This window comes from Varanus komodoensis, unplaced genomic scaffold (assembly GCF_004798865.1).
Source record: "Varanus komodoensis strain SLA01 unplaced genomic scaffold, ASM479886v1 scaffold1, whole genome shotgun sequence".
NCBI classification, from domain to species: Eukaryota; Metazoa; Chordata; class Lepidosauria; order Squamata; family Varanidae; genus Varanus; species Varanus komodoensis.
In genome coordinates this window covers 99711975-99736941 of record NW_025335268.1, presented here as the reverse complement: position 1 = coordinate 99736941, position 24967 = coordinate 99711975, and the positions used below count along the sequence as shown (strand labels likewise).

The window sequence follows — 24967 nt, the reverse complement described above, 5'->3', positions numbered from 1 at the left end:
ATCTGCACTAACTTTGCTGGAAATAGCTGTACCTATTGAATAAAGAGAGTACTATATTGTACCTGCCCACCATATAGCTACTATGGAAGAAGCTGAAATAATATTACAGGTGACAAGACTAATTCAGCAGCACAAGCAGATGAATAACTGCAGATTTAGACACAAAATTCTAAAAGTGAAGCACTCAAATGCCTGAACCATCTCCAACTATTGCTCCTTAAGTTCTGGTCTTGTGCTAAAATTCTACAATTGTGCATAACACTCTTGAATCTATCCCTGGAATATACAGGATGCAGTCTACTAGGCAGTTGTGTTCTTATGAAGGCCAGGAATAGATTACATCCAAGTAGAATCACCTATTGAGCAATACAGAAATGCAATAAATGAAATTAAATGAGCTACCTAACTCAGAACCAGGACTGCAGAGATTCAGACTTTTCCAGGATCCTTGTTTTATTAAAATTGTTTTAGTGAATCTGACCTTAAAATCCAGTGTTTTGGTCATTTAGCACGGCCAGTTTTGAAGCTACATCAACATGTTATCTTTCAGGTCAAAAGTAATTTTAGCAGTGATAAATACAGTATATATTTGTGCGATCATCCGCAACAAGTGGGTGAACAAGTGGTTTCACAAACACTAAGATTCTCCCAGCATTATCTCACAGTTTGTCTTGCACCTGTTGCTCTTCATGTTTAAGATCACCGCTCCGTCTGAAACACTGTGCAAATCAAGCATTGATCGGATGTTATGTCTGCAGACTTTTCCAAATCTACTTTGTGTACCTCTCCTCCACAGGTCAGAGTGGAGCTGATTCAGTATTCAAGGAAAAGTTGTGCAACTCAAGAAGGCTATGCAAAAATCAAACTGGGTAGTTAAACAAATTGAATGCAATGTACTGGCAATGTACAATATTTTTTCATCAGGCACACACAGTCGTGATCATGTTCAGGGTTTCAGACAGTAGATGTTTGAATGCCTTCTGAGCAAAAATGAAATTGTCATACATCCTTAGCTGCAACTTCTTGTGGCACTAGCTCTTCAGGGTACAAGCTGAAAGGCTGAAAAGTCAATTTCGTCTTATTGGACACCAGGATGCCTCTTTATCATGAAGATGTTTTAACTGAGTCTGCCAACAAAAAAGTTAATAATAGTTTTCTTGGAATGCACACCTGTTTGCCCATTGCTGCACTTCAGTAATAATCTGCTTATCCTCCAAATACCTTCATACACAAGTTAATTTTAAAGCTCCATAGCAAGCAATAACTTTGAAGTCAAAGAATCAATGCCATGTCTATAATTTCTTCAGTTGTATAAAAAGGAAAAGAAGCAGAGCTAGTGGGTGTTGTGTTTTGTTTTACTTTAAAAACAACAGGAAAGAAAGCATGAATCCCAAACATCCATAGCTTCAATAGAACAATAAATAGACGCCAATGAAAATGTTAATTGAGCCCCTGACATTTAATGTTTCAGAATGAAACATTAAAGCTCAAATGCAGCTTGACATATTTCAGCCAGTGAGTAGAATAAATGGCTACCAACTTGTGATGACACTTAAATTGTTGAAAATAACACCTCCAAACAGATTCATTGTCAAAAAGAACGAACTCCAAAACTCTTTAGGATCCAGATGGATTTTTCACTTATGCAGATGTGCCTGGAATCCAATAGGGGGTGAAAAGCTGATGGATTTTCATGATTCCTCCCACCCAGATTTCAGATCACCAGCCCTGCACTGCTACTGACTCACCATGGTGTAAGTTGAGCCAGTTTGCTGATCTCCATGCCTTAGATAGACTGCCATGGAAATTCACATATAACATTTAATAATTTTGATAACTCAGAGCCAAAAACAGTATGTTTCTGAGTGGTAAGCAGATAGTCAATTTGTACAAAATAGAACCTGGAAAAGAAGTCATTGTAGTATTATTTGCACAAATCTGAACACAAAGAACATGATTCCTACAGATTAGGATAGGAACATATGCTTTCCATGTTCTACTTTATGCAAATCAGCCAATTGTACACAAATTGCATTAGGCTAGGGCCACATGCTTTTTCAGTTTCTGCTTTGCACAAATCAGCAAATTTTATGCAAATTCCCTTTGATTGGTTTTATGCAAATTCCCTTCTTCCTCTGTTAATGCACAAATTGTGCATTAAAGAAAAAGAAATTCACTTTAAAGAAAACCCTGACCTGCTTCCAATCATCAATCTTTTGAGTTCAAATGGGGTTATTTCTCTGTTCTGGCACATTCCTAGTCACACACAGCTATCTCTTATGGCCTGCATCTGTGCAAAGCCCAAGTCGTGCCACTGCCACCCCATGACAAGCCAAGAGAAGATCAGAGATGGCCAGTCTGGTTGGTACCATCTTTCTTCCTGCCAGCCTCACAGCTCCAGCATCCTTAAATCCAGGGGTGCCTGTGGACACTTTTAGGAGTCCTATTGTTCATATGCCTCCACCCTCTAGGTTGGCACATAACATCCACACTTATAAAACCCACGTAAGGCTTTGGAGCATGAGCTATTAGAACAGGGCACCTTGGGGCAACATCAATATGCAGGTGATGCACAAGCTAATCTTCTATGTGTTCCTGGAGAAATAAAGTGAGAAATATCTATGCGATTGTGTCTTGATAATATGGGGCAACAGCATATGCTTCTGTCTATATAGGCGAATATTCTTTATAAATCATACCTATAATAGCACCAAATTTTTATCCTATTTTTTAATTGACCACAATGGCATAAGTTTCCCTCTTACCTCCCCTGAGGTCATTACAATTCATTTAACAGTTTGTTCTCTGTGGAGTCTGCTGCTACTTTAAAACTGGGTTTACCTCTTTGCACCATACTATTATTTAAAGAGAAAATTATGGCTTTATTAACAAGAAAATTGGTTCCTAGTATAGAAGTTCTTTTAGGTTTCCTCTTTTCAGATTGCATTATTATTCTGGTGACTTTGAATAAATGAACACTAGCCCCTTCCCCTGAGGCTGACAACTTAAAAGGATACTATTGTATTTTATATCTAACTTCCAGAAATGGAATGGGGCACATTTTCTTCCTGAGTTGTGGAGAACACATTTCAAGGCCCTTCCCCAGTCTGACTGAATTCCGGATGTATGTCACCTGCTGCATAGCTTCAAGTGAGAGCTTCACAGATTAGATGTACTTCTCTCTATGCCACAAAGGCTACTTGTATAAGATGGAGAAGGACACCTGCCAGGTCTTGCTAGCATATTCACCCTACAGTCCATTATCTTTCTCAGCCTGGAAGACAGTGTAAACCAGAAGGCCAATCTGAAAGAAGCTGTTTTGAGAAGAGGTTATCAAGTTTTGCCAGCTTGCTTACCTTTGTACTCCCTGTTCTCTGTCCACCTAGCCCAAGTTATTTTCTGCCTTAAGTCTGAGAACCTAACAATATAGAACACCCATTTTGTTTTGTCGTGCAGCACCCTTGGAACTGTTTAGCAGCTGGGTGGGAAGACACAACAACCTAATCTGACCAGCAATGTGCCAATTTGCAGGCATTTCCATGAAATTACAGAACACATTCTGTTGTACATATACCCAGTGACAACCATTCAACAAGCATTTTGTTACCTTAGACAGCTCCCACTGTGCTAAGAATTGTGGGAGCTGTGCAGAAGGCTGGATGGCTGTGGCCATCTTGATGAGAGACCCTACTGTGAACCAGCAGCTGCAGACATAAAGGGGCTATAATGGCTGTCAGATTAATTACCAGGGGGTGGGCACCACTGGTATTTAACATCCTAACAGGCTGTCATTAGAATCCTGTGATCTGCTAAAGACAGGTTTCACGGACAAACAGAGAACATCAATGTGCTGGTGCTGAAGTGTTCTCAAGTTCTTTTCTTTTCTTTTTGGATGGCAAAATCAGCCCATGAATTATGTGCAACAGCTATTAAACTGCTGTGGAATGAACCCTTGCAACAAATTCCTTGGCAGCATCTCCAAGAGGGTCTAAAGTACAAAAGTAGCCCAAGACTATTATAGCCACATACAAAGTTGCTTCCAGCCGCTCCAGGCAGGCTTCAATGCAAGAAAGAAATTCCCAGCAGCAAGCAGCCACAGTGGAAAGCTTGAATTATCCATTCCTAAAAGAGGACACATTTATTCCACAGCTAGATTTGGCAGAGTATAAAATGGTAATATTACCAAGGAATGGCTAAAGATCTGATTGTGACAATATCATAGGACTGCATGCGTAACTTCAAAGGAATAAAAGAAGCAGAACTGATTGCTAGTTTCAGCTACCACTACAATCCACGCAGTTGTCAGATGGAACTGGTATTTCCAAGATATTCAATTTCTGTAAACACCATATTTACACACACACACACACACACACACGGACTTGCCGATGCCTTTTTTCATTGTACCACACATATTTTACTAAGCCTAGTAATTCTACCTAGTTCTCTTCCAGGATTCTGCTTCCATGGCTGAATCCTGGAAGCAGAATACAAGGCTGAAATTCAGTGAGTTGTTGAAGACAGCCAGGCACACAGGCCAATAGGCCAAACTGGCAGCAAATAAGTATGTAGGATTGGGTGTAAGGGTGACTGTGAAGCACAGCACCATGGATCAATGCTATTTCACAGGCAATTGCCTCCAACCCCAGGAATGGCACAGCTTGCAAAGCCCTCACAGAACAGAAATTGATAGAGAGATAAGGCAGAGGGATAGAGAAAGGATGGAGACAATGAAGGCTGTGAAGCCTTTCAAGCTGTAACCAAGCCAGCTGTGTTGGCACAATCACCAAAAACAAGATTGCTGCATCCCTCAAAATTCAAAACTGGAGAGATTCAAGAATCTTAATATCCGCCCCAGCTAACACAGGCTTCAACTAAATCTATTTGGAAAAAAAATTGAACCCAGCAGAGATTTCCTTGGCCTTAAATGGAGACAGTGTGATGACATTCTTGGGCACATTGATTCCTAATACAAAATGCTTCATTTTACCATGTGGTGGAGCAGTGTTGTTCTCGCCAACCTTAGCTTTACGTTACTTTACTAAATAGAACCCAATGTGCCTAACCAGTTATAATACAACTGCAATTAGTAGGAATTGACTAGGACAGTCTTGTACCACTGCTTTGTACTCACTCTGAGCCACATTATGCTTAAATCATCTTGTGATCACAGAGAAAGAACAACGTCTAAATATGCATTTTTGTTGTTGTTAGTTGCAAAGTCACATTCGATCCATCGCGACCCCATGGACAACATTCCTCCAGACCTTCCTGTCCTCCACCATCCCCCGGAGTCCACTTAAGTTCACACCGACTGCTTCAGTGACTCCATCTAGCCACCTCATCGTCTGCTGTCCCATTCTTTTGCCGTCAATTGTTCACAGCATTAGGCTTTTCTCCAGTGAGTCCTTCCTTCTCATTGGGTGGCCAAAGTATTTGAGTTTCATCTTCAGTATCTGGCCTTATAAAGAGCAGTCAGGGTTTATCTCTTCTAAGACTGACTGGTTTGATCTCCTGGCAGTCCAAGGGACTCGCAGGAGTCTCCTCCAGCACCACAATTCAAAGGCATCATTCCTTCAGCATTCAGCTTTCCTTATGGTCCAGTTTTCACAGCCATATAAACATCTTAATGTAAACCTGTGTTGCTGTTATTGCATTTTGGCCTTTAATCCAGACACACTCACTTAGGGAACAATCCAATCACTCTGCTCCTAAGACTCTAATCTCAGAAGCCTACAAGCATCTGGAGGTACGAACGTGGTGCAGCCATGGCATTTGCTGCTGCCACCATGCTTCATGGCCTGCATTTTCTCAAGGCAGCCATTTTCATCCACCTAGTTTTAGTGCCAGGAGATGGTAAGAAGAAACTAGCTGGGGTGCCAACTAGAATTGGCTCCATTGCGCAAACCTTGTATCTTCTGTGTTGGGAGCCAAGGATCCACCTTCAACCACTCAGAAGCCACAGACCATTTTCCTTGTAATACATTCTTGATTGACCCAATGCCCAAATCACCCAGAACTGGATTTCTGAACATGCACAGAGTGGCTTGTTGAACCCAATCTGGATTTCTCCTCCGTGAACTGTCCTCCTGAGCATGCCTTCGGGAGGGCTTTCTGAAGATGAGCTTGCCTCCTCACTGTACTCTTATCCTCTGATTGGGCCACTCTCCGTTGCTGATGCCATGTCATGGTGTCAAGAGCTGAGACTACCTGGTCTGTGTGTCTGAGAAACTTCCATGTTCATGGTCCCCTCCTGCCAGCTGTTTATCTTGATTATTCCCAGGAACTGCCTGTCCACCTGAAGAGTCTGGCCTTGAAATAAGCACCACCATGTCTCTAATTGCAGTGTCTCAGCATGGCCCACACTCCCAAACTGCTTCCTATTCTGCTTCACATTCTGATTCTCTTTCTATGGTTGTCTTATTATGAATGGCACTAACATTAAGTGGCAGCACTACAAAGCTATAGGGCAAACTAACAGATCACTTATAGCCCACTCGTCAGGGAAAGGATGAGAGGATGGGACGGTGCTTGGATGCCACACTCCCCTTCTCATCCTTCCCTTCATATTCCTTCCATTTGTCCATCTGACTTCTGGAATTAATGCAAATTTCCCTGGCTTAATACAAGCAAACAAAACAAGCAAATTGTGGCTTGTTTTAAAAGAAGATGATTGCCTGTTGGCTTGACTCATGGCAATGTGAGTCGGCATTAGTGCTGGATTAATGGGCCAGAATCCAGGGAACTGAGCCAGGCAATCCAGTGGATTTTGACCACCCAAATGGATTCCTCACATATTCCTAACAGCAGCATACTTCCCTTTGCACAGCAACAGGCAACTATTATTTAAATAGTTTAAATTATTTAAATATCAAGCCGAAAACAGCCAATAAAATAAAAGTAATTTAAAATTGGCATACCATCCTAATCGAACTCCAAAATGTTAAATTGGAAGTAGTAAAGTGCAAGAAAACAGGAAATAGTCTTCTTAATTCACTAAGGGCACAATCCTATGAATGCTTAGACAGAAAAAAGCCCTACAGCTCCAAGCATCACTGGGAGTTGTAGGACCATTTTACGTCTCAATATGCCTAGGATCATGCATTAATCTTATTGCCATGTCGAATATAAAATGGAAAGCGTACAGAAATAGGCTACAGAATTTTATGATCACACAGATAATAAAGTGCAGAATGCTGACCCACAGTCAAAACTTTCTACAGGGAGAACTCAATGTAGAAAACTCTAAATGCACTTTTCCAACTTGTCTCTTCCAGCTCTCTCTGACAAGATTCTTCCATCAAAATGGAACTCCTTAATTCTATGGCTAGCCACTTGGAGAAGTGTCCTTATCTATAGGTTCCTCCTGAAGAAAGCTGCTGGAGTTGATCAATGGACATTGGCATCTCATATCCATGGGAGAATTAGATTCAGACATAATTGCCTAACCCACAGCATAGAGGTCACAATCCCTGCACTGGATTATAGAAATCAGCTGGATGCTGAGTGCTCTAAGTCTGGGCAACAGTAGCTCTTCTTGTCCCCAGGCTGTTCTTCATATTGCATAATCTCTCCAAGCAGCAGTCCATGGGTGACCACCCCAAAAATGACAATAACTGCATGGATGAATAAGCTCTCAGTCAGAAATCCCATGAATTCCTCTGCTTAAATTTTTTTGAATGAAGGATAATAGGACTTATGATAAGGGACAAATCTGGAAAATACTGTTGCATCATGTGGTTGAAAAATCCATCTCTGACCTCAAGACCTCAAGCAAACATCACCGTTGTATATACTTTCTGATTTGTATATGAAAACAAGAAAGCATAGACTTTGATCCAGTAATGGGCACAAACCAGATCCACGCAGGCCTTTTCTTTCTAGAGATAAGTCACACTATAAAGCAAAATGGCATATGCCTCAGCGAATGTTCTTGCACAGATCATGATTAATTCTTCCAGAGTGCTGTGGGGCCAGTGAGGGGCCGTAGAAAGTGAAGAAAAAAGCTAAAGGGGTACAAGTGACAGTGATTGGGAGGTAGGTAGAAAGGTAAATTGGAAGAGTCACAGGCTTAAAAGTTGCTTTGGAGATTCATCATTATATATTATTACTTTGCCTGAACTCTCAGTGCAAGAGCAGATATGCATTTGAAATGAGAAAGAACAACTGATAGAAGCAAATTATTTACCTGTAGCAACCAGCAGTCCAGGAACTGTCTCTTTGCTTGAAATACTGCCTGAAGTGTAGGGATTTTCAGAGACTTTCAAGTGCAAGTGCAAGGAGCAGAAGGGCTAAAAGGATTGAGAAATATGTAAATACCATTTTTACAGAGTCATCTGCCCTTTGGGATCATGGTTTATATTTTCTTCTATTTCCACAGAACAAGCAATGGGCCAACAACAGAATCCAAGGTCAGCACCAACACCACCACATCCTTTCCTAAGATCAACTAATACTGCTCTCTTGTAGTACATTTAGGCAAAAGGTCATTCAGAGAGGCAACGTGCTGTCCCTGTAATTACAAAATTATAGAGGCAACCTGCTGTCCCTTTAATTATTATTCTATGGAATTTGCTAAATTCTCAATCTGAGCCTCTTTCAAAAGCATGACAAGGGCTTTTTCACTGTGACAACTGGCGTTAATTTGCTATGGCTTTTATGGAATGGTTTGATCTGTTGTGGTCTGATTCAAATGCTTATTTACATGTCCTGCCTGTTTTAAATATTGATAGCTTCTCTGCTCCTACTGAAAGCAGGAGGACAATATATGTAGATAAAGAATTTGATCCCAAGCTATGTCTTTGTAGAACGTTCAAAGTTCGGGACAATTCTATAGCTTGCATTTAATTCTTTATGTAATTATCCCTTCTGGCTTGAAGGGTCTATGAAACCTGATGTTGATAAGTTATTCAATTAATTATCACCCGAAAAGGAGAAAGACGTAATAATTGGGGAAATAATTATACAGGGCTTGGTCCTATGGAGACACCCCATGGATTTCAATGAGTCCATTTCTATGTGAAACTAAGAGATTGGAAATCCTGATATATCCCTTAATTACAGATTGAAAATGTACCATTACTGACCAGGAGACAATGTATAGGGTCTCCTCTTAGATCCGAATCGGGAGCCTGCAGCAAACGCCAGTCTCTCCCTTTGTTGTAGGTGATGAAAGTCTTAATTTGGTCTTCCACTTTTTTGTTAGCCAGGAATATCCCTTTGATCCCTGCTACCTAGGAAAAATGATGAAAGATAAAAAACCCACATTGGGTGAGTAGGAAAGAACAAGGCACAGTTAGTAGCAAGCATTCAATCCATTGAGTATGCTGAAAACTAGCAGCTGCAAGTAGAATGCCATATATATATGCAAAGCCATTCAAAGACGGAAAACGAAGTATTTCTCTTTCTGTGCTTTCAACATGCCTGGATCACAAGTGGCTTTTGGTCATGCGTGCTACATAGCCCAGTGGCACCAAAGCGAGTGGAGATACTGAGACCATGTTTATGAAATGCTACACCTCAATAGCTTAAGGCTATACCTCACTGTCTCCACCTACTCTGGGCATGCAGAGTGTCGATCCAATAGCCCGCCAAACGGTCCAATTACAAGTGCCTGCCAACAGCATGACATTTTCGGAACTTTTGGAGAATGACATATGTAAACTAAGTTTAACAAAGTTAGAGTAGAAGCTGACCCATTGGGCACAGTGGAAAATAACATTTCACATGTGAAGATACTAGGTGGGTCAGAGTTTTCTTCAGTCAGTTTTCCAGCAGTCTATCATAGATAAGTCAAACTGACAAGCTGTGCATAAGCTACGGGCAACCTGGGTGACCCTCCAGATGTTAGAATGTAACTCCCTTCAGCTCAAGCAGCATAGCCAATAGTGAGAGACAATGGGAACTGTATTCCATAAAGACACGGAGGACCCTATTCTCCATCCCAAAGTTATGTCATCCATAAATACTGTAGCCTGCAAGATCATGGAATCTTAGTTCAAATGTCCATCTTGTTAAACATCCTATTTCCAAAGGGGGTCTGAATCTGCTTTAGGATGCTCACAACATGACATGAAGAAAACTCTGCTACATTTTTATTTCAAGTGTCTCTTGGCATCTTCATGTTGTAGAACCCAATGGTACCAGAAGGACTCAATACACTGAAAGAACAAACAAGACTTTTGCAACAAACTCCCACATTTTTTATTGTAGTACCTCTAAATTAATTAAAAACAACAGATAAATTGGCACACATAAAAACTTCATAGACAATGTGCTTACAAACCCACCCACCAGTCATGAATTCTTCAGAAAATTCCAGAAGGAATACAGTTTATTCCCGATATTTGGAAAATAAGTTATTTGGAGCAATATGATAAAAATTGCCTGTGAACAAAAGAGGTTGTTCTATTTGCATCCTCTGAGATGTCAGACAACAATGTAAGTTATTATACTTCAAAATAATTTGGTAGAAACTATTTTGTACTTTGCCTGATGTGGGATATTGTGTTCTATGGCAAACTTGCCAAAATTGAATAGGATCCCTTCGATCCTACCTTAATGTTTCATGTAGGGCAATCTTCCCCAATCTGTCTTCATTCAGATGCATTTGATTATAATTCCCATCATCCCACAAAGCACATCAATGATGGTGATGGATGGGGATAATAGGTGTTGAACTTCAGCATATCTGGTGAGCACCAGGTTGGAAAAATGTGATGGCAGGGCAAATCCTTGTGTATCGGTTCATGGAAATTAGCATTGTATCATACCAATGAAGGACATTTCTGGCTTCACAACATCAGCTTTCAGATTCAGGACAGAACCCTCCAGTTTCTAGTAAATCTGAATTCCTGTTTGCAAAATTTCACAGTTTTTGAAAATGTTTCCTGAAATGTAAAGGAAGTATCCCTCTGATATGAAATTATTTAAAGCTGACTTGGTCTTGGGTTTTCACTGATGAGGCACCCATAAATAATGTAAAATGGAGCAGTTGGAAAGGGCATCATCTGTCTACTGTGAGTATTCTAGACAATATAGCAGCTCTACTTTTTCTATGGCCCAAAGATATAATGCATACCACAATCACCTTGCTGAATTACTTATCAGCTGTCTCTTTTTACTGGCAAAAATATGGAAAACTATCTCAGAAAAAGGCAGACACACAAAACAGAGTATAATTTCAGATCCGGAAATCAAATCTCAAAATCAAATTTAAAAAGGCTTCTGATACCATCCAAGTAAAAGAAAGAGACCTATTTTTGAAATCCACAGGGGACATGAGCACAAAATATCCTATCAAAAAACAAATTGCTTCTTAAGAAAGCAGTAAGAAGACTTTAATCTCATCTCCAGAGGAATTTCTCTTTGGCAGAAGAACTCCTAAAACTATTACCTTCCCCCCCTTTTTTTCTGCATAATTGTAACTTGACAGCTCCATTCTGTCCCTTTTTATTCACACACATTACTAACACTGAGGCCCTAATTCTAAAGCATGTCCTTTGGTTGAAAGAATATGAGGATTCATAATTTACTAACTTCAATCATTGGAAAGAAAGATTAGGTCCAATGATGTAGACGAACTAGGACTCACATTATCTGCCTGCCCCCACAACTTTCCTGTTCTATCCGAGCTTAGCTACAATTGTTATACTAGCTGGGTTGGAAAGAGATTTTCCCAGCAACAATACATTGCCATGAACTATCCCTGTTGCAATGCCAATAATTTGTAGTGTCTTGAACTTGAATGAACAGTTAGCACTAATTCAATCTATTAAACCCTTTATTCTGAAGGAGCTGGAAATGCTTGAACTGGTTTGCTGACTTGGAGGGTTTTTAAAAAACTGGCCTTGTGTAGTGGTGCATGTGGGTGATGGAACTCCTTGAAAATTTACTGGAGTGTATTGGTTGTAAACATGCTCACACAGACACACATACTTAATACACACACATACATATAGAGATAGATATGGACCAACATAGTTCAGGGAGCCCTCTCCTGAGACAGAATGAATTTCAGGTGACAGATCTGGAAGTGTGGAAGCACTGACACAGCTTCCTGTATTTTGGACTCTCCTTGACTTGTATCCAGGGCTGGCACCAAAAGTAGACATGGTTGGGCACCTGGCCAGAGCTCACACCCCAGCAGAGATCCACTGACAAGATCCTTCTTCATTATTGCAACGTATTTGTTCACCTGCTGCCTCTTGCTCTGGCCCAGATAACACTGGTGGTGGTGTAAAGATGATGTTGCCTAGTGGGCTGTCTGTCTGTCAAACAAGTGGTTACGGAGAAATGAGAAACAGGAGCATTAACCACTGATACCAATGACAGTCGATTCAGTGAGAAGGAGGACTCAAGGAGGGAAGGCCTATTGAGATCTTCTTGTCCAAAAGTCCTCAGAAATCCGGAGTTATCTCTGGACGTAGTTATGGAGTTTGTCATGATGAGTACTTCAAAAATTACTACTAAACCATGGACTGAGACAGACTTTTTTGCAACTTCTTTAAGGAAGATGCTTCCTTTACAGTTGATAGCTTTGTTCTGTTGGTTTTTTTTAATGAATTCACTTGTCAGGCAACTGAGACAGAGTTGTACTCTGAGATCTGAATTTTTGCAAGGTTTTTGATGTACCTCATTTCAAGGAAAAATGCCCATGAAATAGGGAAGTACACATATAAAATGCTTTTATGTAAGAAAAGTGCACAGAAAACAGCAGTTCAGCACTGTGCAGTACTTGAAAAGAAGTCAGCATTTAAAAACCCACATGAAAATACACAGAAAAATGCATCCATTACTGTACATTGTGAAAATGTATATTACTTTAAGTACAGATTTCTCAAAAGATATAAATCAAATTTGCAGACAATACAAAACCAGGTGAAATAGCTAACATCTTCAAAGACAGAAAGAAGATCCAGGGTGATATAGACATGCTTGAACACTGGGCTGAAAGCAACAAAATAAGATTCAGTTGGGACAAATGCCAAGTTGTCCACCTAGGAAAAAGAAACCAAATGCATTGATGGGTCAACAGTACTGCAAAAGAAAAGGACCCTGGAGTTATTGTGGACAAGGGGCTAAACATGAGCCAACAAAGAGGTGTAGCCACAAAAAGGTCAAATGCAATTTCAGGATGCATTAAGAGAAGCATTAGTTCCAAAACATGACAAATACTAGTTCCCCTATATTCTACACTAGTCAGAGTTCATCTAGTGTACTGTATTTAGCTCTGGGCACCAAAATTTAAAAAAAAAAATCAAAACATTGGAAAGGGTTCAGAGGAGGACAATAAAGATGATCCAGGGTTTAGAAACATTGCCCTGTGATGATAAAGAGAGAGAACTGGGGATGTTCAGCCTTGAGAAAAGAAGACTGAGGTAGAATATGATAGCACTCTACAAGTACCTGAAAGGCTGTCACAAAGAGGAAGTATAATATCTTCTCTAGCTGAAACCATGAGTGTAGGACATAGAATGATCAACTCAAGTTGTGAAAAACTTGTCAATCAGTCTCAGCGAGACCAAGATCGGCAGGTCTATCCATTTCTAGCCCTTCAGAAAATTCAGTTCCTTTGCTTAAAGTTTGATTTTATCTAATCTATAATAACAAGCCATTAGGTTACTTCAGTTCTACACTACATTCCTCCCTTTTTTCCATTCTTTCCAATGTTTCAGAATCCCCTTAATGTTTTATTCTGCTCCACTCTAATAATATGGTACACAGATAGGGGAAGCACACTTGCTTCTATAATCATTGCTAGAAATGGGGTCAAATGGGGTGAGATTCCACCCCACTTCTTTTCAGATGGACCTATAACCATTTCATTTCCACGCAGGTGGACAAAAGTGAGTCAGGTCCAATTGTCATACTGCTTGCAAGCCATTCCATTTTCCCCCCACACTGGGCACTGGCTGTTATGCAGATTGCGCTGATAATGTGCCATTCAATCAAAAAACTAGTTAAGAACTGCACTTTGCTGTAACTATTCATTTATAGGGAGCTGCAAACCCACAGCCCATGCTCACCCCTGAGAATGTTGCTGAGAATGTAGATCTGAAAATTCTGTATCTTTTTCTCATTATTAGTCAACTCTGTGAATACAGAACACTATAAGCGAATATTTATGCTCATACAGGATATCAAATTGTCCCAGAAGAAGCAGCAATGACAAATAGTGACAAGCAAACGATGAATCTACATCGAGAGCAAAACATATTATTACTGATAGACTCAGGAAAGTTTTTTGCAAAGTGAAATTTCAGTTGCTTTCCTTTTTCGTTTATGATTTCATAGCCAACAAAAGCTGCCAGTAAAAACAAACTAACAAGCAAAATTCCCAAGGGTGCCAGCATATGTTTACATGATTGCCAACATTTTAAAAAAGATATCAGCTCACAGATGGCTGAGGACCTGGGCAAGTTACACCATCTCCATTGTGTACAACAACCTGGAATTAATTAAGTTGTGTGAACTGTTCTGGAATGCCATGGTCTGGGAACAATAACTTGATACACAGAGATATATACTTCTGACCATTTCCAGGTTAGAGATGTGAGGCAGCATCATTGAATCAGAATTTTCCATAATGCTCTTGAGAACCATCAGTGGTGGTTGTCAATATCAAGTAATACTCGCATGTTAAGGCTGATTATAATGGGTCTACTCAGCTTCTGACCAAAACTTTATTTGCATGTGGGACATGTCTAGACTGGACAGCAAACAAGGAAATGAGCTGATTTTATCCTGTATCTTGCAGAATGAACATACTGCAACAATTCTAAATCCAGAATTCCATGGAAAATCTAACAATACAGGAATCAGAAGATTTTAAGCTTGTCTAATCCTTTTCTCCTCCCCTAATATCCCAAGATTCATAAACTGGATCCCAGTGCAAAGAATAAATAAAATAAATGCATAAACAAAATTAAATTAGGATTAAAGAATCCTTAGCCTCGGATTTGTTTCACATATTGGAACTGAACAGAACTTGCAATCTTTCTGCATACAAATTGAATTGGAATTACCTCAACTTTTTGCATTTTGGTGGTAAGATTTAGAAGTGGCTGCAATTGTTAAAATGAGAAGTCAGGTATCCTTGCTAATCTATCAGTAGATATAGAAAGATCTCCCTTCCACCCATTCCTGTGAAAGCTAATAGACCACGCTGCTTTTAATTAGTTCAGAAACCCTCCTAGGAAGTAGCATTTACCCTTACAAGAGGTGGGGTTGCTTCAAGGTCACTGTGGATCCATACCTCATAAAGGTCAATAATGACATTTCCCTCAAGTCCTCGGTTGCTCTTGACATTCTCCAAGGCCAGGGTAAAGTAGACCCCTCGAGTGTCAGAGATGTAAAGGTTGTATGTATCGTTTTGATTCCATTCCTGAACTGCAGCAAACACCTGATTCTCATCTGTGCTGATAATATGCATGTCCTGTTAAGGAAGATAAAAGGCTTATTACCCCCGATCTTTATATTTCTTTGCCCTTTGGGACACAAAGCAATTACTATGACTTATGCCACAGCAGGGAAGAACCATGAGTTATGAGTGATGTTAAACAATTTTCCATTAGACCAAGCCACTAAATTACCATGTTCAGGCTTTCCTTATTTGTATGGGTTATTTTATTTTATTTTATTTTATTTTAAAATGGCTAAAGGGTGGATAAAGGGGAAGGGAAAAAAAGAGATTCCAGAGTCCTTGAAGGTGATTCATCCTGCTTCATTTTATATTTATACAATTGCACATTTCATTGCTCCTCAAAGATTCACAGCCTCAAAGCCCGAAGGGTTTTCTTTCACCCAGAGGATACAGAAAACATAGCTGTCAAACTAGTCAAGGCAATACTGTGAATCTGGGCTTCCCATAAGAAAGAATCAGCTCCAACAATAAGAAAGGGGCTCTCAGATTTGAATCCATCCATCATGTAGATCTTTTTAGATTCATCTACATTCAAGATCACTACCAAAATGCTTCTGGAATTGGACATATATAGCTTTAAGCACATGAAAGTGTAATTCACCACAATCCTGTCCCAGCAACTGTCAGAACCAGATGTTCAGCACCACCATCACAGTTTATGGTTCCAAACCAACTATTCGTGCAGCTACTGGTGCACAAAATTAAGAAAAGGTCTGCTGATTTCCATTTACAGTAGTTTTGACTAAACCAGTTGTATACCCTTCAGTAGACTGATGCTGAAATAGTCTCTATCAGGCTTAATCACAACATGAGAAAACACAATTTGTTTCACTCCAAGATAAAAGCAGTTCACCAGCCACGTTTGATGGACAAGAAGAAGCTTGGTAAACTTCCTGCTACAGAAAAAAACAGATTGATTCTCATACTTCTTGTTAGTAGGTTGGCTATTGTATTTGATTGGTTATCCCCAAGTTGTGTAAGCATGCCACAAATTTATGAATGGATAGTCAGTTAATAAATAAGGGGATACCTTTATAGAAGATTAGAAATGTAAGAAACAAATATAATCTTCTCTTTCTGTTGAAGTTTTTTCTAGATATCAAGACTACATATTTACCTTTGGTAGTGAGTATTTGGGCAATTTTATCTGAGTGAAGGGGTCCCTTTTGTAAGACACATAATAATTCGCTCTTCCACCAGCAGTCACCTGTACAAATACCAAAAAAAAAAAAAAAAGGTAGATGGATGGATACCCATAAATATATAGCATTCTGTTACTCCCTGGAAAACCTGAAAGCTTTTTGATTTCAGAATAGTAATCCAAGATTGTTGAAAGACGTCAGCAAATCCTAGAAGGAAATCCAGCAGGCTCAAAAGCACTGAAATATTAATCCTCAATCATATTATTCTGAATTTCATCTCAGTTTCTATTCTTCACTGCATACACAACCAGACACTTCAATTTTGACATGAGTTTCAGAGAAAGCACTGAAGCAAGGTTAGGCTCATTGGCACTGAAGCCACCCCCCTTTCTGAGGTGTTTCTAGACTGATTGCTTTATAATTTGTTCTAACAATTTCCTGAGTATTGAAGCCAGGCTAACCTGGGGAACTATAGTCTCATTAGTTTGACTTCAATACCTGGAAAATTGTAAGAACAAATTGTAAAGCAATCTATTTGTAGCCTCAGAAATTGCTAGCTGCCAGCATGGATTTCTTAAGAATAAGACATGCTAAGCCAATCTAGCCTCTCCTTTTGAGAGTAGCCGATTTAGTGGACAAGGAGAATATGGTCTTCATTATGTTCCTCTACTTTTGATACTCTAAGAATAAACCAGAGAATACAATATAGGAAAACTGTCAACAGGTGAAGTAAAGGGGAAATTATCAGTGTACAGGAAAAAGTGTTTGGGACAGTTCAGTTCATAACAGGTCCATTTTGAATTCACAATCTGCTCTATTTTTGAAGTAATGGATAGAAGAATAGGGAGCATTCTCATCAAATATCTGGTGGCACACATTGCCAAAATGTCTGAGAAAAGTATCAAGGTTCAAAAGCATGGGAAATGCAGTGTTGCACAGTCTAATGAGTAAAGCAAATCTTCCAATGGATTACCTCATATGAGAAAAACAGAATGATCTAGGGAATCTAGTGTTTTAAATACTTCAACAAATATAAAATATCAAAAATACCAGGACATTAAAAGCCCAGCATTGATTAATAAATGGACTAATGAATTGACTAAAGTCTCCAGCTTTTCCAGGGGATATAAGCTGTTTTGAATCATTCAAAAGAGACAAAGAGAGTTAATACTATGGTTGTTAGGCAGCATTCCAAGCATCACAGCATTGTTCAGAAAACCAGCCAGCCATCAAACAAAATTCTCCAGGGCTGTAGGCAGAGCTTCAAGATTTTTGTTCATTTGCTTTCCAAATGCCAATACCCCACACCTGGCTCCTTCAAAACACTTTGGAAGTTCATCCCATGGCTTCCTGTGTAAAATTAGGGTCTCCAACTCATGAAAGTGAGGAAAGTAGGAAGAAAACCATCAGAGCCTCCAATCATGTCCCCAACACAAATGACTAGTTAGATGGGTTCAGAGACGTAACTGATTTTCCCTTTATGGATGACCAATGGGAAGTGGAGGAGAGAAGCCCTCTATGTTCCCTTTACTGTGCTGATTTCAGTTAAATGCAGCCTTTCAAATTAGAGTGTTCCGTTGTTTGGGTCCCCCACCCATAAGATTGTGCTCTAACAGATCTGTTGAAAGCAAAAAGTGGAATAGTTAAGGGTAAAGTAGAATTTGGGTGCTAAAAACCTCAACTATTCAAAAAGCACGCAACAAATAGAGATACTATTTTCCAAATCTGCAAAAAAGAAGAAAAGAGGGAATAAGATTGGAGGTGCAAAATAAGAATCTTTATTTATTAGGAATGAACAATTGATATGTGAGTTTCAAGTACAGTACACTGTGCATTAAGATAAGGAGTTAGATTGGAAAAGCCATTTGAAATGGCTTTGATGCAAAATCATGAAACTGAACATTTTTATGTCTTGTGATATATATTCTCCTTATGCAACCCTTTTGCTGAATAACAGCAATCCATATACCTTTTCTGCTTTTCCCAGAGGGAAAGAAATAAACTCAAAGGATTACAGGCATTTAACATTAGGCCTCGTTTCCACTTACACTGTGAAGTGTTTTTATGTTATGAAAGGCACAGTCCTATGCCTCCCAAAATCATAGGAAGCCATAGGTTTGCAAAGAGCAAAGCGAATACATCAAGTCCCACATGATATTCCCACCTTTTCATAAGAAATGCAAGACATTTCTTGAGCGCACAGAATGCATCCCTCTATATCACAGCCAGAAAGACGGTCAAGTGAGTGCCACTTGGGGCTATCTTTCTGGCAAGCAGCAGTGAGGAAAAGGGATGAGTGGGGAATCAGTTAAGCAGTGCTGTGACCAACAAGGCACCACTGCCCTGATAATTTTCCTCCCTCCCTCCCACTCACTCACATGCCACAGGGGCTTCCCTCTGGCACAGGTAGAAGGGGAATCCACTGAGACACCCAGCCCCTTACCAGGTGATGCTGCCCAGCTGATACTTGTCCCTCCCACTTGTGCACATGAGGGTTTTCCCTCAGCCAGACGTGGGCACAGCTTCTTTCCACAGTGCTGCCCAGCTCCTTCTTTTGGCTGAGTGTGGATCAGCCACCCTCTCTCCTGCTCCAGTGGTCCTCTCTGGAGCAAGAATGGAGGGGATCTGATTGGTTCCTTTGGCCTTTCTGTTGCACTTCAGGGCATGAGCCCGGTTTGCACTAGACTGACAACTTGTCAATTGCTGTTAGCCAAACTTCCTTTGCAATCATGGCTTTCAAAGAGAGGTGCCCCAGTCCCCATGCTGTGTCCTGGGATACTGCCAGAAGGCTAAGAGGGAAGGAGATGGCAGGATGAAGAAGAGTTACTATGATGAATTTGATAGTCTGTCAGCAAATTTCTGCAAAATGCATTAAATGTGGAAACCATGCAGGATTGCAGATCATGACAGGTGAACCTAACCTATGTGTGCTGCAAGGCCAACAGAGTTCATTGCTCAGAGAACACCCTTCTAAAGACGAAGCATGGTCTTTATGCTGTGGGACTTTGTGCTGTGGGAATGCTTTTTCTCAGCAAGGAATGGGAAACTGATTGGGAGTAAGGGCAAGCTGTCCATAGCCAAGTGCAGGCCAGCTGTAGAAGAACACCTCTTTCAGCCTTCAAGGGATCTGTGACCTGCAAAGATTCAATGACGCTAAGCACCCAGACAAGTAATTCTGGAGTGGTTTAGAAGCAAGAACCTGAATGTCCAGATTGGCCCACTCAACGTCCAGACCACAATCCAACTGAGAATTTGCAGCAAGACTGTGAAGTTGCTGTTTATGAACAGTCCCCATCCAACCTGACAAACCTGGAACAATTTTTCCAGGAAGACTGGACAAACGTTGCAGGATTCAGATGCACAAAGCTGATAGAGATGTACCTAAGAGAATTTGTAATTGTAATTGTTGTCAATGGTGCTTCTACCAAGTATTGACTGGGGAGGGGTACTTTTGCAAGCAACAAGTGCCAGTTTGTGTTTGCTTACTTAACTTTTAAGGCACAATTAAATATTTTTCACCTTCAGGAGAGGATATCTTGCATACATCAATTGGTTAGAAAGCCAATTCTATCTATATCAATTCCAGGTTGTAAAACAGCAAAATGTGAAAAAGTAAAAGTTAGGGCGATATACCTCCAAGGCACTGTACCTTCAAAATCATTTATGCTAGCTTTTTGACTTTGTTCCATGAAACCAAAAATGTTTCTTGCTTCATTATCTTCCATTGGGGGTAGGGGGAACGGGAAAGTCTATACATCATAAGCAAAGAAGTAAGAGGGGGGAAATCTGCTAAAAATCAAAGCATGCTAATGAGGATGCTTTGCTCATTAGATGGGGTAACTTGTAGTTTTTGTCTCATCAGATCTAGAAAGCTTAGTCAATGGTGAGAGATGATGGAAATTCTCAGCTAAAACACATGGAATGCCATGGGTTGTCCAAGCCATGATGTAAAGTAAGGGACATGCCCATCAGAAGACAAATGCAATGAATAGTTATATGCATTCAAACATATGCATTCTCTTGTTCGCTATCTATAGCAGTAATGTGTGTACATTACTCCTCTGATTTACGACATTCAAAGCTTTCATGACAGTTTGTTTTTAAAGTCAGCTATAATCAGAAACTCACTTCATAAGAATAATTGAAAAATGTCACAACAGCCAAGAAAATATATTTTCAGGGGAAGCAAGTAGAAATATGTAGACAAGAAAAGCACAAAGAACGTGGCACTATTCTGAATGACTGCCTGCCAATGAGAAGAACATTCCGCCAGATTATAATGTATTAAACCCATCCACATAAAAATAAGAACCTTTCAGCAAAAGCAAAACATGACCAGAGTCACACACTGGTCCTCTACACAAACCAAACATGAGGGAAACCAGACACTGCCTTCAGGCAAGCAGTATTTTTTGGTTTTCCCTTCATTCTTGCTCTTGGGACTGAAATGGCTTTGGTGGGTTTTCTTTGTCACATGACTTGATCCTGACTTGTTCTACTTTGGCAAAACTGCTCTCCTTCCATTTGAATGACACATGAACTGAAAAAAAATCAACTCAGTTTTTGCCTTTTAAATCATTCAGAACCCTAGGAAATCATGCTAAAACACCATCAATTTATCTAGAAATTCCTTCATAGGCTATGCCCAAAGTGGAACCTAGTTTCACCTTGGAATTCAAAACCTGAAAATGATGGTAGCAATTCTAAAATTATGTTCTTGATATCATAAGCCAATTATACACAAAATATCTAAAATACAGTTTCCCCATCCCCATCCCTAAAATGGTATATCCTATTTGGATTGCAGATTCATAGATTAGTGCCCAGACACGGTTATCTTCTTGCTGACCCATGTCAAAGAAGCTGTGTGGGTTGCATTTTGCTTCATTTCCTTTCCCCAGTCATGGCAGATAGATCCCCACATACTTTGCAGCAAAAGTCCTAGCCTTACCATATGGAGGGACTAGTTAAATTAGAACCTATTGTGACATGATTGTAGCAATCCTGTAAAACAGCAAGGCAGCACTTTAAGGTGAACAACACAGAGCAACAAGAGTTCTGGAAAGGAATTGAGTCATGATCTATTAAAATTCAGGTGTTAGCTATCAGATATTGTTGGTTTTTCTTGTCTTCTTGAATAGTTGTCCTGATTTTTAAAAATCTGAATATAATGCTAAATACATGTGTAATATTTATTTCTTTATTTCCTACACCACCCAATAGCTGAAGATCTCTTGGTATGGATCAAGACTAGTAAATGCAGTAAAATACCATATAGACTGACACAACAATGACTCATCAAATGTATATAAAAATAAATTCACTTTTTAAAAACTAAACAGCTAAAACCAGTCCATATGCTGGTCCTTCAGAAAATCAGCTGACAATATTGCTTCCACCATCCACACGTGCTATTTGGAGTTGGCAAATGCATCAGCAAAGAGGGTTGTCCTAATAGAGCATTGAAAAAAAACCTCAGGTTGGTGCCAGGTGGGCCTCAGTGGGGAGATCATTCCATAATTTGGGGGCTATCACAGAGAAGACCCCTCTTCTTGCTGCATGGCTATAAGCTAAGCCTCCCTTGGAGGTGGCATTCAGAGGAAGTCCACAGATGCTGGGCATAAGGGGCAGGTACATTGTAGCTGCAAGAAGCCTTCCATCAGTTATGGTGGTCCCGACCTGTGGAGGGCCTTATAGGCCAACCCCAGTACCTTGAATTGCGCTTGGAAGCATATAGGCAGCCAGTGCAAGCAGAGCTGAATGGGAATTATATATTCAGACAGTCTGGTGCCAGGTATAGTTTGGCTGGCAGCCCTACACAGAGCACTTTGCAGTATTCTAGTTTAGAGATCTCCAGAGTGCAGATTACTGGAGCCAGGCTCTGTCACGCAGAGCACAGCTGAGCCACCAGCCGAAGTTGACAGTGGCACTCCATGTCCTTGAACCCACCTGAACCTCAGGTGGCAAAGATGGACCAAGGAGAATCCTCAGGCTATGAAACTGGCCCTCCAAGGAGACTGCAACTTTATCTAGAACAAGGTGAGTACCCTCCATCTAGGTGATCAAGGTGGAAAAGGGGCACCAACACTTGTTTTTCACACCACATATTTCTACTAACTGGGGAAAAGATGACTTGAAGTGAATGCCAGTGCTTCGGGAACTTCCTGCAGTCTTTGTTCCGTACCTTAGCACCCATTCAAAAAGGGGGGAATCGTTGCATGAATGAGGCAATGCAGGACTCGGAGGCTATGAAACAAGGGAGCCATACTGGCTCAATAGAGGAAAGCAGGGAAGCAGGGCAAGTTTAATTTTCTTCTACACAGAGATATGAAAGGTCAAAAGAGGGTGGACATCAGGCTTACAGGATCTAATTTATTTTTTACTAGAACTTTGAGATTCTGTAGCCTTGTGCAAAAGTCACAACTTGGAGAATTCTGAGCCAGGAATTTACTTTGGGTAGCAGAACTGATGAGAGCTCACAGGGCTTTGACACAAAAATCCCTCTCTGTTTACTTCAAGCTTTAGTAGTATAATTTAGTGGGGAAGAGAGTCATTTTCTGGCTGCTATTTTTAAATAATCTTGAGTCAGAAATCCTTGCTGATCTTGCCATATCACTCAGATATCTACCAGTAAATCCAGATCTACCTTCTGCCCATCCCTTGCTATATATGTACAGGGATGGGTACACCTTTTTAATATTGATCCTGGTTACAGCAGGGTTACAGCAGCATTTACAGTATAACCGCCTCTCTATTACACACACACGCACGCAAAGGGGGGAGGGGGAGGGAGGGGGAAAGAGGAGACCTTTTCAATATCACCTTAATTAGAAATAATTATGCTGAGTGAGTCTGCTGGGGAGGATATTGTCTCCTAATTTAATTTAAGCAGTGGAGAAAACTACAAATCCCATGTTTTCTGGCAGTAAATAATGTTACTGGAAATGCTTAACAGTGTCATTTCCCTCTCTGGATTTTATTTCTTCTCTCCTATTCAAAAGCAAGATTTTCCTAGTTAGATTATTTTTAGATCAAAGAAACTGGAAGGTTATGGGGCATTACTTACCATTGGTTTACATTTTCCCTCTTTCGTGTATGCTGAAGGAATACACGTACGTGTGTGTGTGTGTGTGTGTGTGTGTGTGTGTTCAGAGCAAGTGAAGCAAATTTGCTCATTGCTGTTTTCGTAGAAGTTGAGAGTTCTTGCTCAAACTCTACATTCCCATTTTGACACACATTTTAAGGAGTAATTTGATGACTATTCTCATCCTAAACATCAAGAGTTGATGATCTACCATGCACTGGAAAAATTCTTGACTGTACAACACTTTATAAGCACTTTCCAAATGCAAAATGCTGCTTTTCTTGAAGTCCACCTCTAGTTGACATAAAATGTGATGAAATGAATAAATGAAACCAAGAAAGTGTAATTGAATACCCATAACTGAATATCTTGGTTAGGTTAACGAAAAAAATATGCCAGATTATACAAATATACTCTGTAATATTTCCTCCACACCCTATTCATTTCAGAGATGTAGGATTTTATATATTTCACTGGCATGATATCTTTTCTGTAGGAGGGATTTAAAAAAAAGTTCTGAGCCAGTCAATGCAAAAATTCTAAGTGCTAAAATTTCCATTTTGTACTACTTGCTTTGTAGGATTTGAGAGAATACAACACACGAGTCTCCTTGATTACATCAAACATTCACTGCCACTTAAGATTTTCAATAAAGCACAGAAAAAATCCTTTGCAGAAATCTGTTCTTTTTACTCCTTCCTTTTAAATTGCAGGCTGTTATATTGCTATAGCATCAATAATACTCCCAGCAATCAGACTATCTCTTGATGGTGGCTATAGAGAACCTGTCATTCAAAGGCGCCACTAAGGCTGGCCATAATGCACAGAGATTTTATGTTTGATCCACTCCGGACTCATCTGAACCTTTGACAAAGAATGAAAAAAAAATGTCTGGCATTTTAGAGGAGCATCATTTGATCATGCTCAGAATGGTGGACCTTGTCATTAATTCCACAGTGCATCTCTCTTGAACTCAATCTTTAGAAGGGAAATCATTTTGACTGGAGTTACTGGTGGCTACATAAATATCAACAAGATTTGATGCACCACTCTTTAAATTGTAAAGACGAAGTACTGCCATGTCTTTTGCAGCACAATGTTTCAAAATAGGGCATCCCTTCCGTTCTTGCAAGGACAGAGTCAGTGTCAGTCAGTCACAGGCATTGTGAAATACCCCCATAATGTGTATGTGATACACTCAAAAGGTTAAAATGCTGACTTGCATTGCTAAACCAGTAGGAACCCTTATTTATTGTGGGGTGGGGAGAGAGAGATGGCACCATGAATTGCAGGGGGAAGAAGGGAAGAATGCCAAGG

General features: G+C 40.1%; 1 protein-coding gene across 1 annotated transcript in view; it reads right to left on the bottom strand.

The window, feature by feature from the left end:
* LOC123027410 (VPS10 domain-containing receptor SorCS3) overlaps positions 1-24967 on the bottom strand; it is a 597507-nt gene that overhangs the window by 102140 nt on the left and 470400 nt on the right. The window contains exons 11-14 of the mRNA XM_044438273.1: positions 16542-16631; positions 15257-15436; positions 9087-9233; positions 8189-8291 (exon numbers count right to left, since the gene is read on the bottom strand). Coding sequence (XP_044294208.1) covers positions 8189-8291; positions 9087-9233; positions 15257-15436; positions 16542-16631 — 520 coding nt within the window. The remainder of the gene's footprint in view (positions 1-8188; positions 8292-9086; positions 9234-15256; positions 15437-16541; positions 16632-24967) is intronic.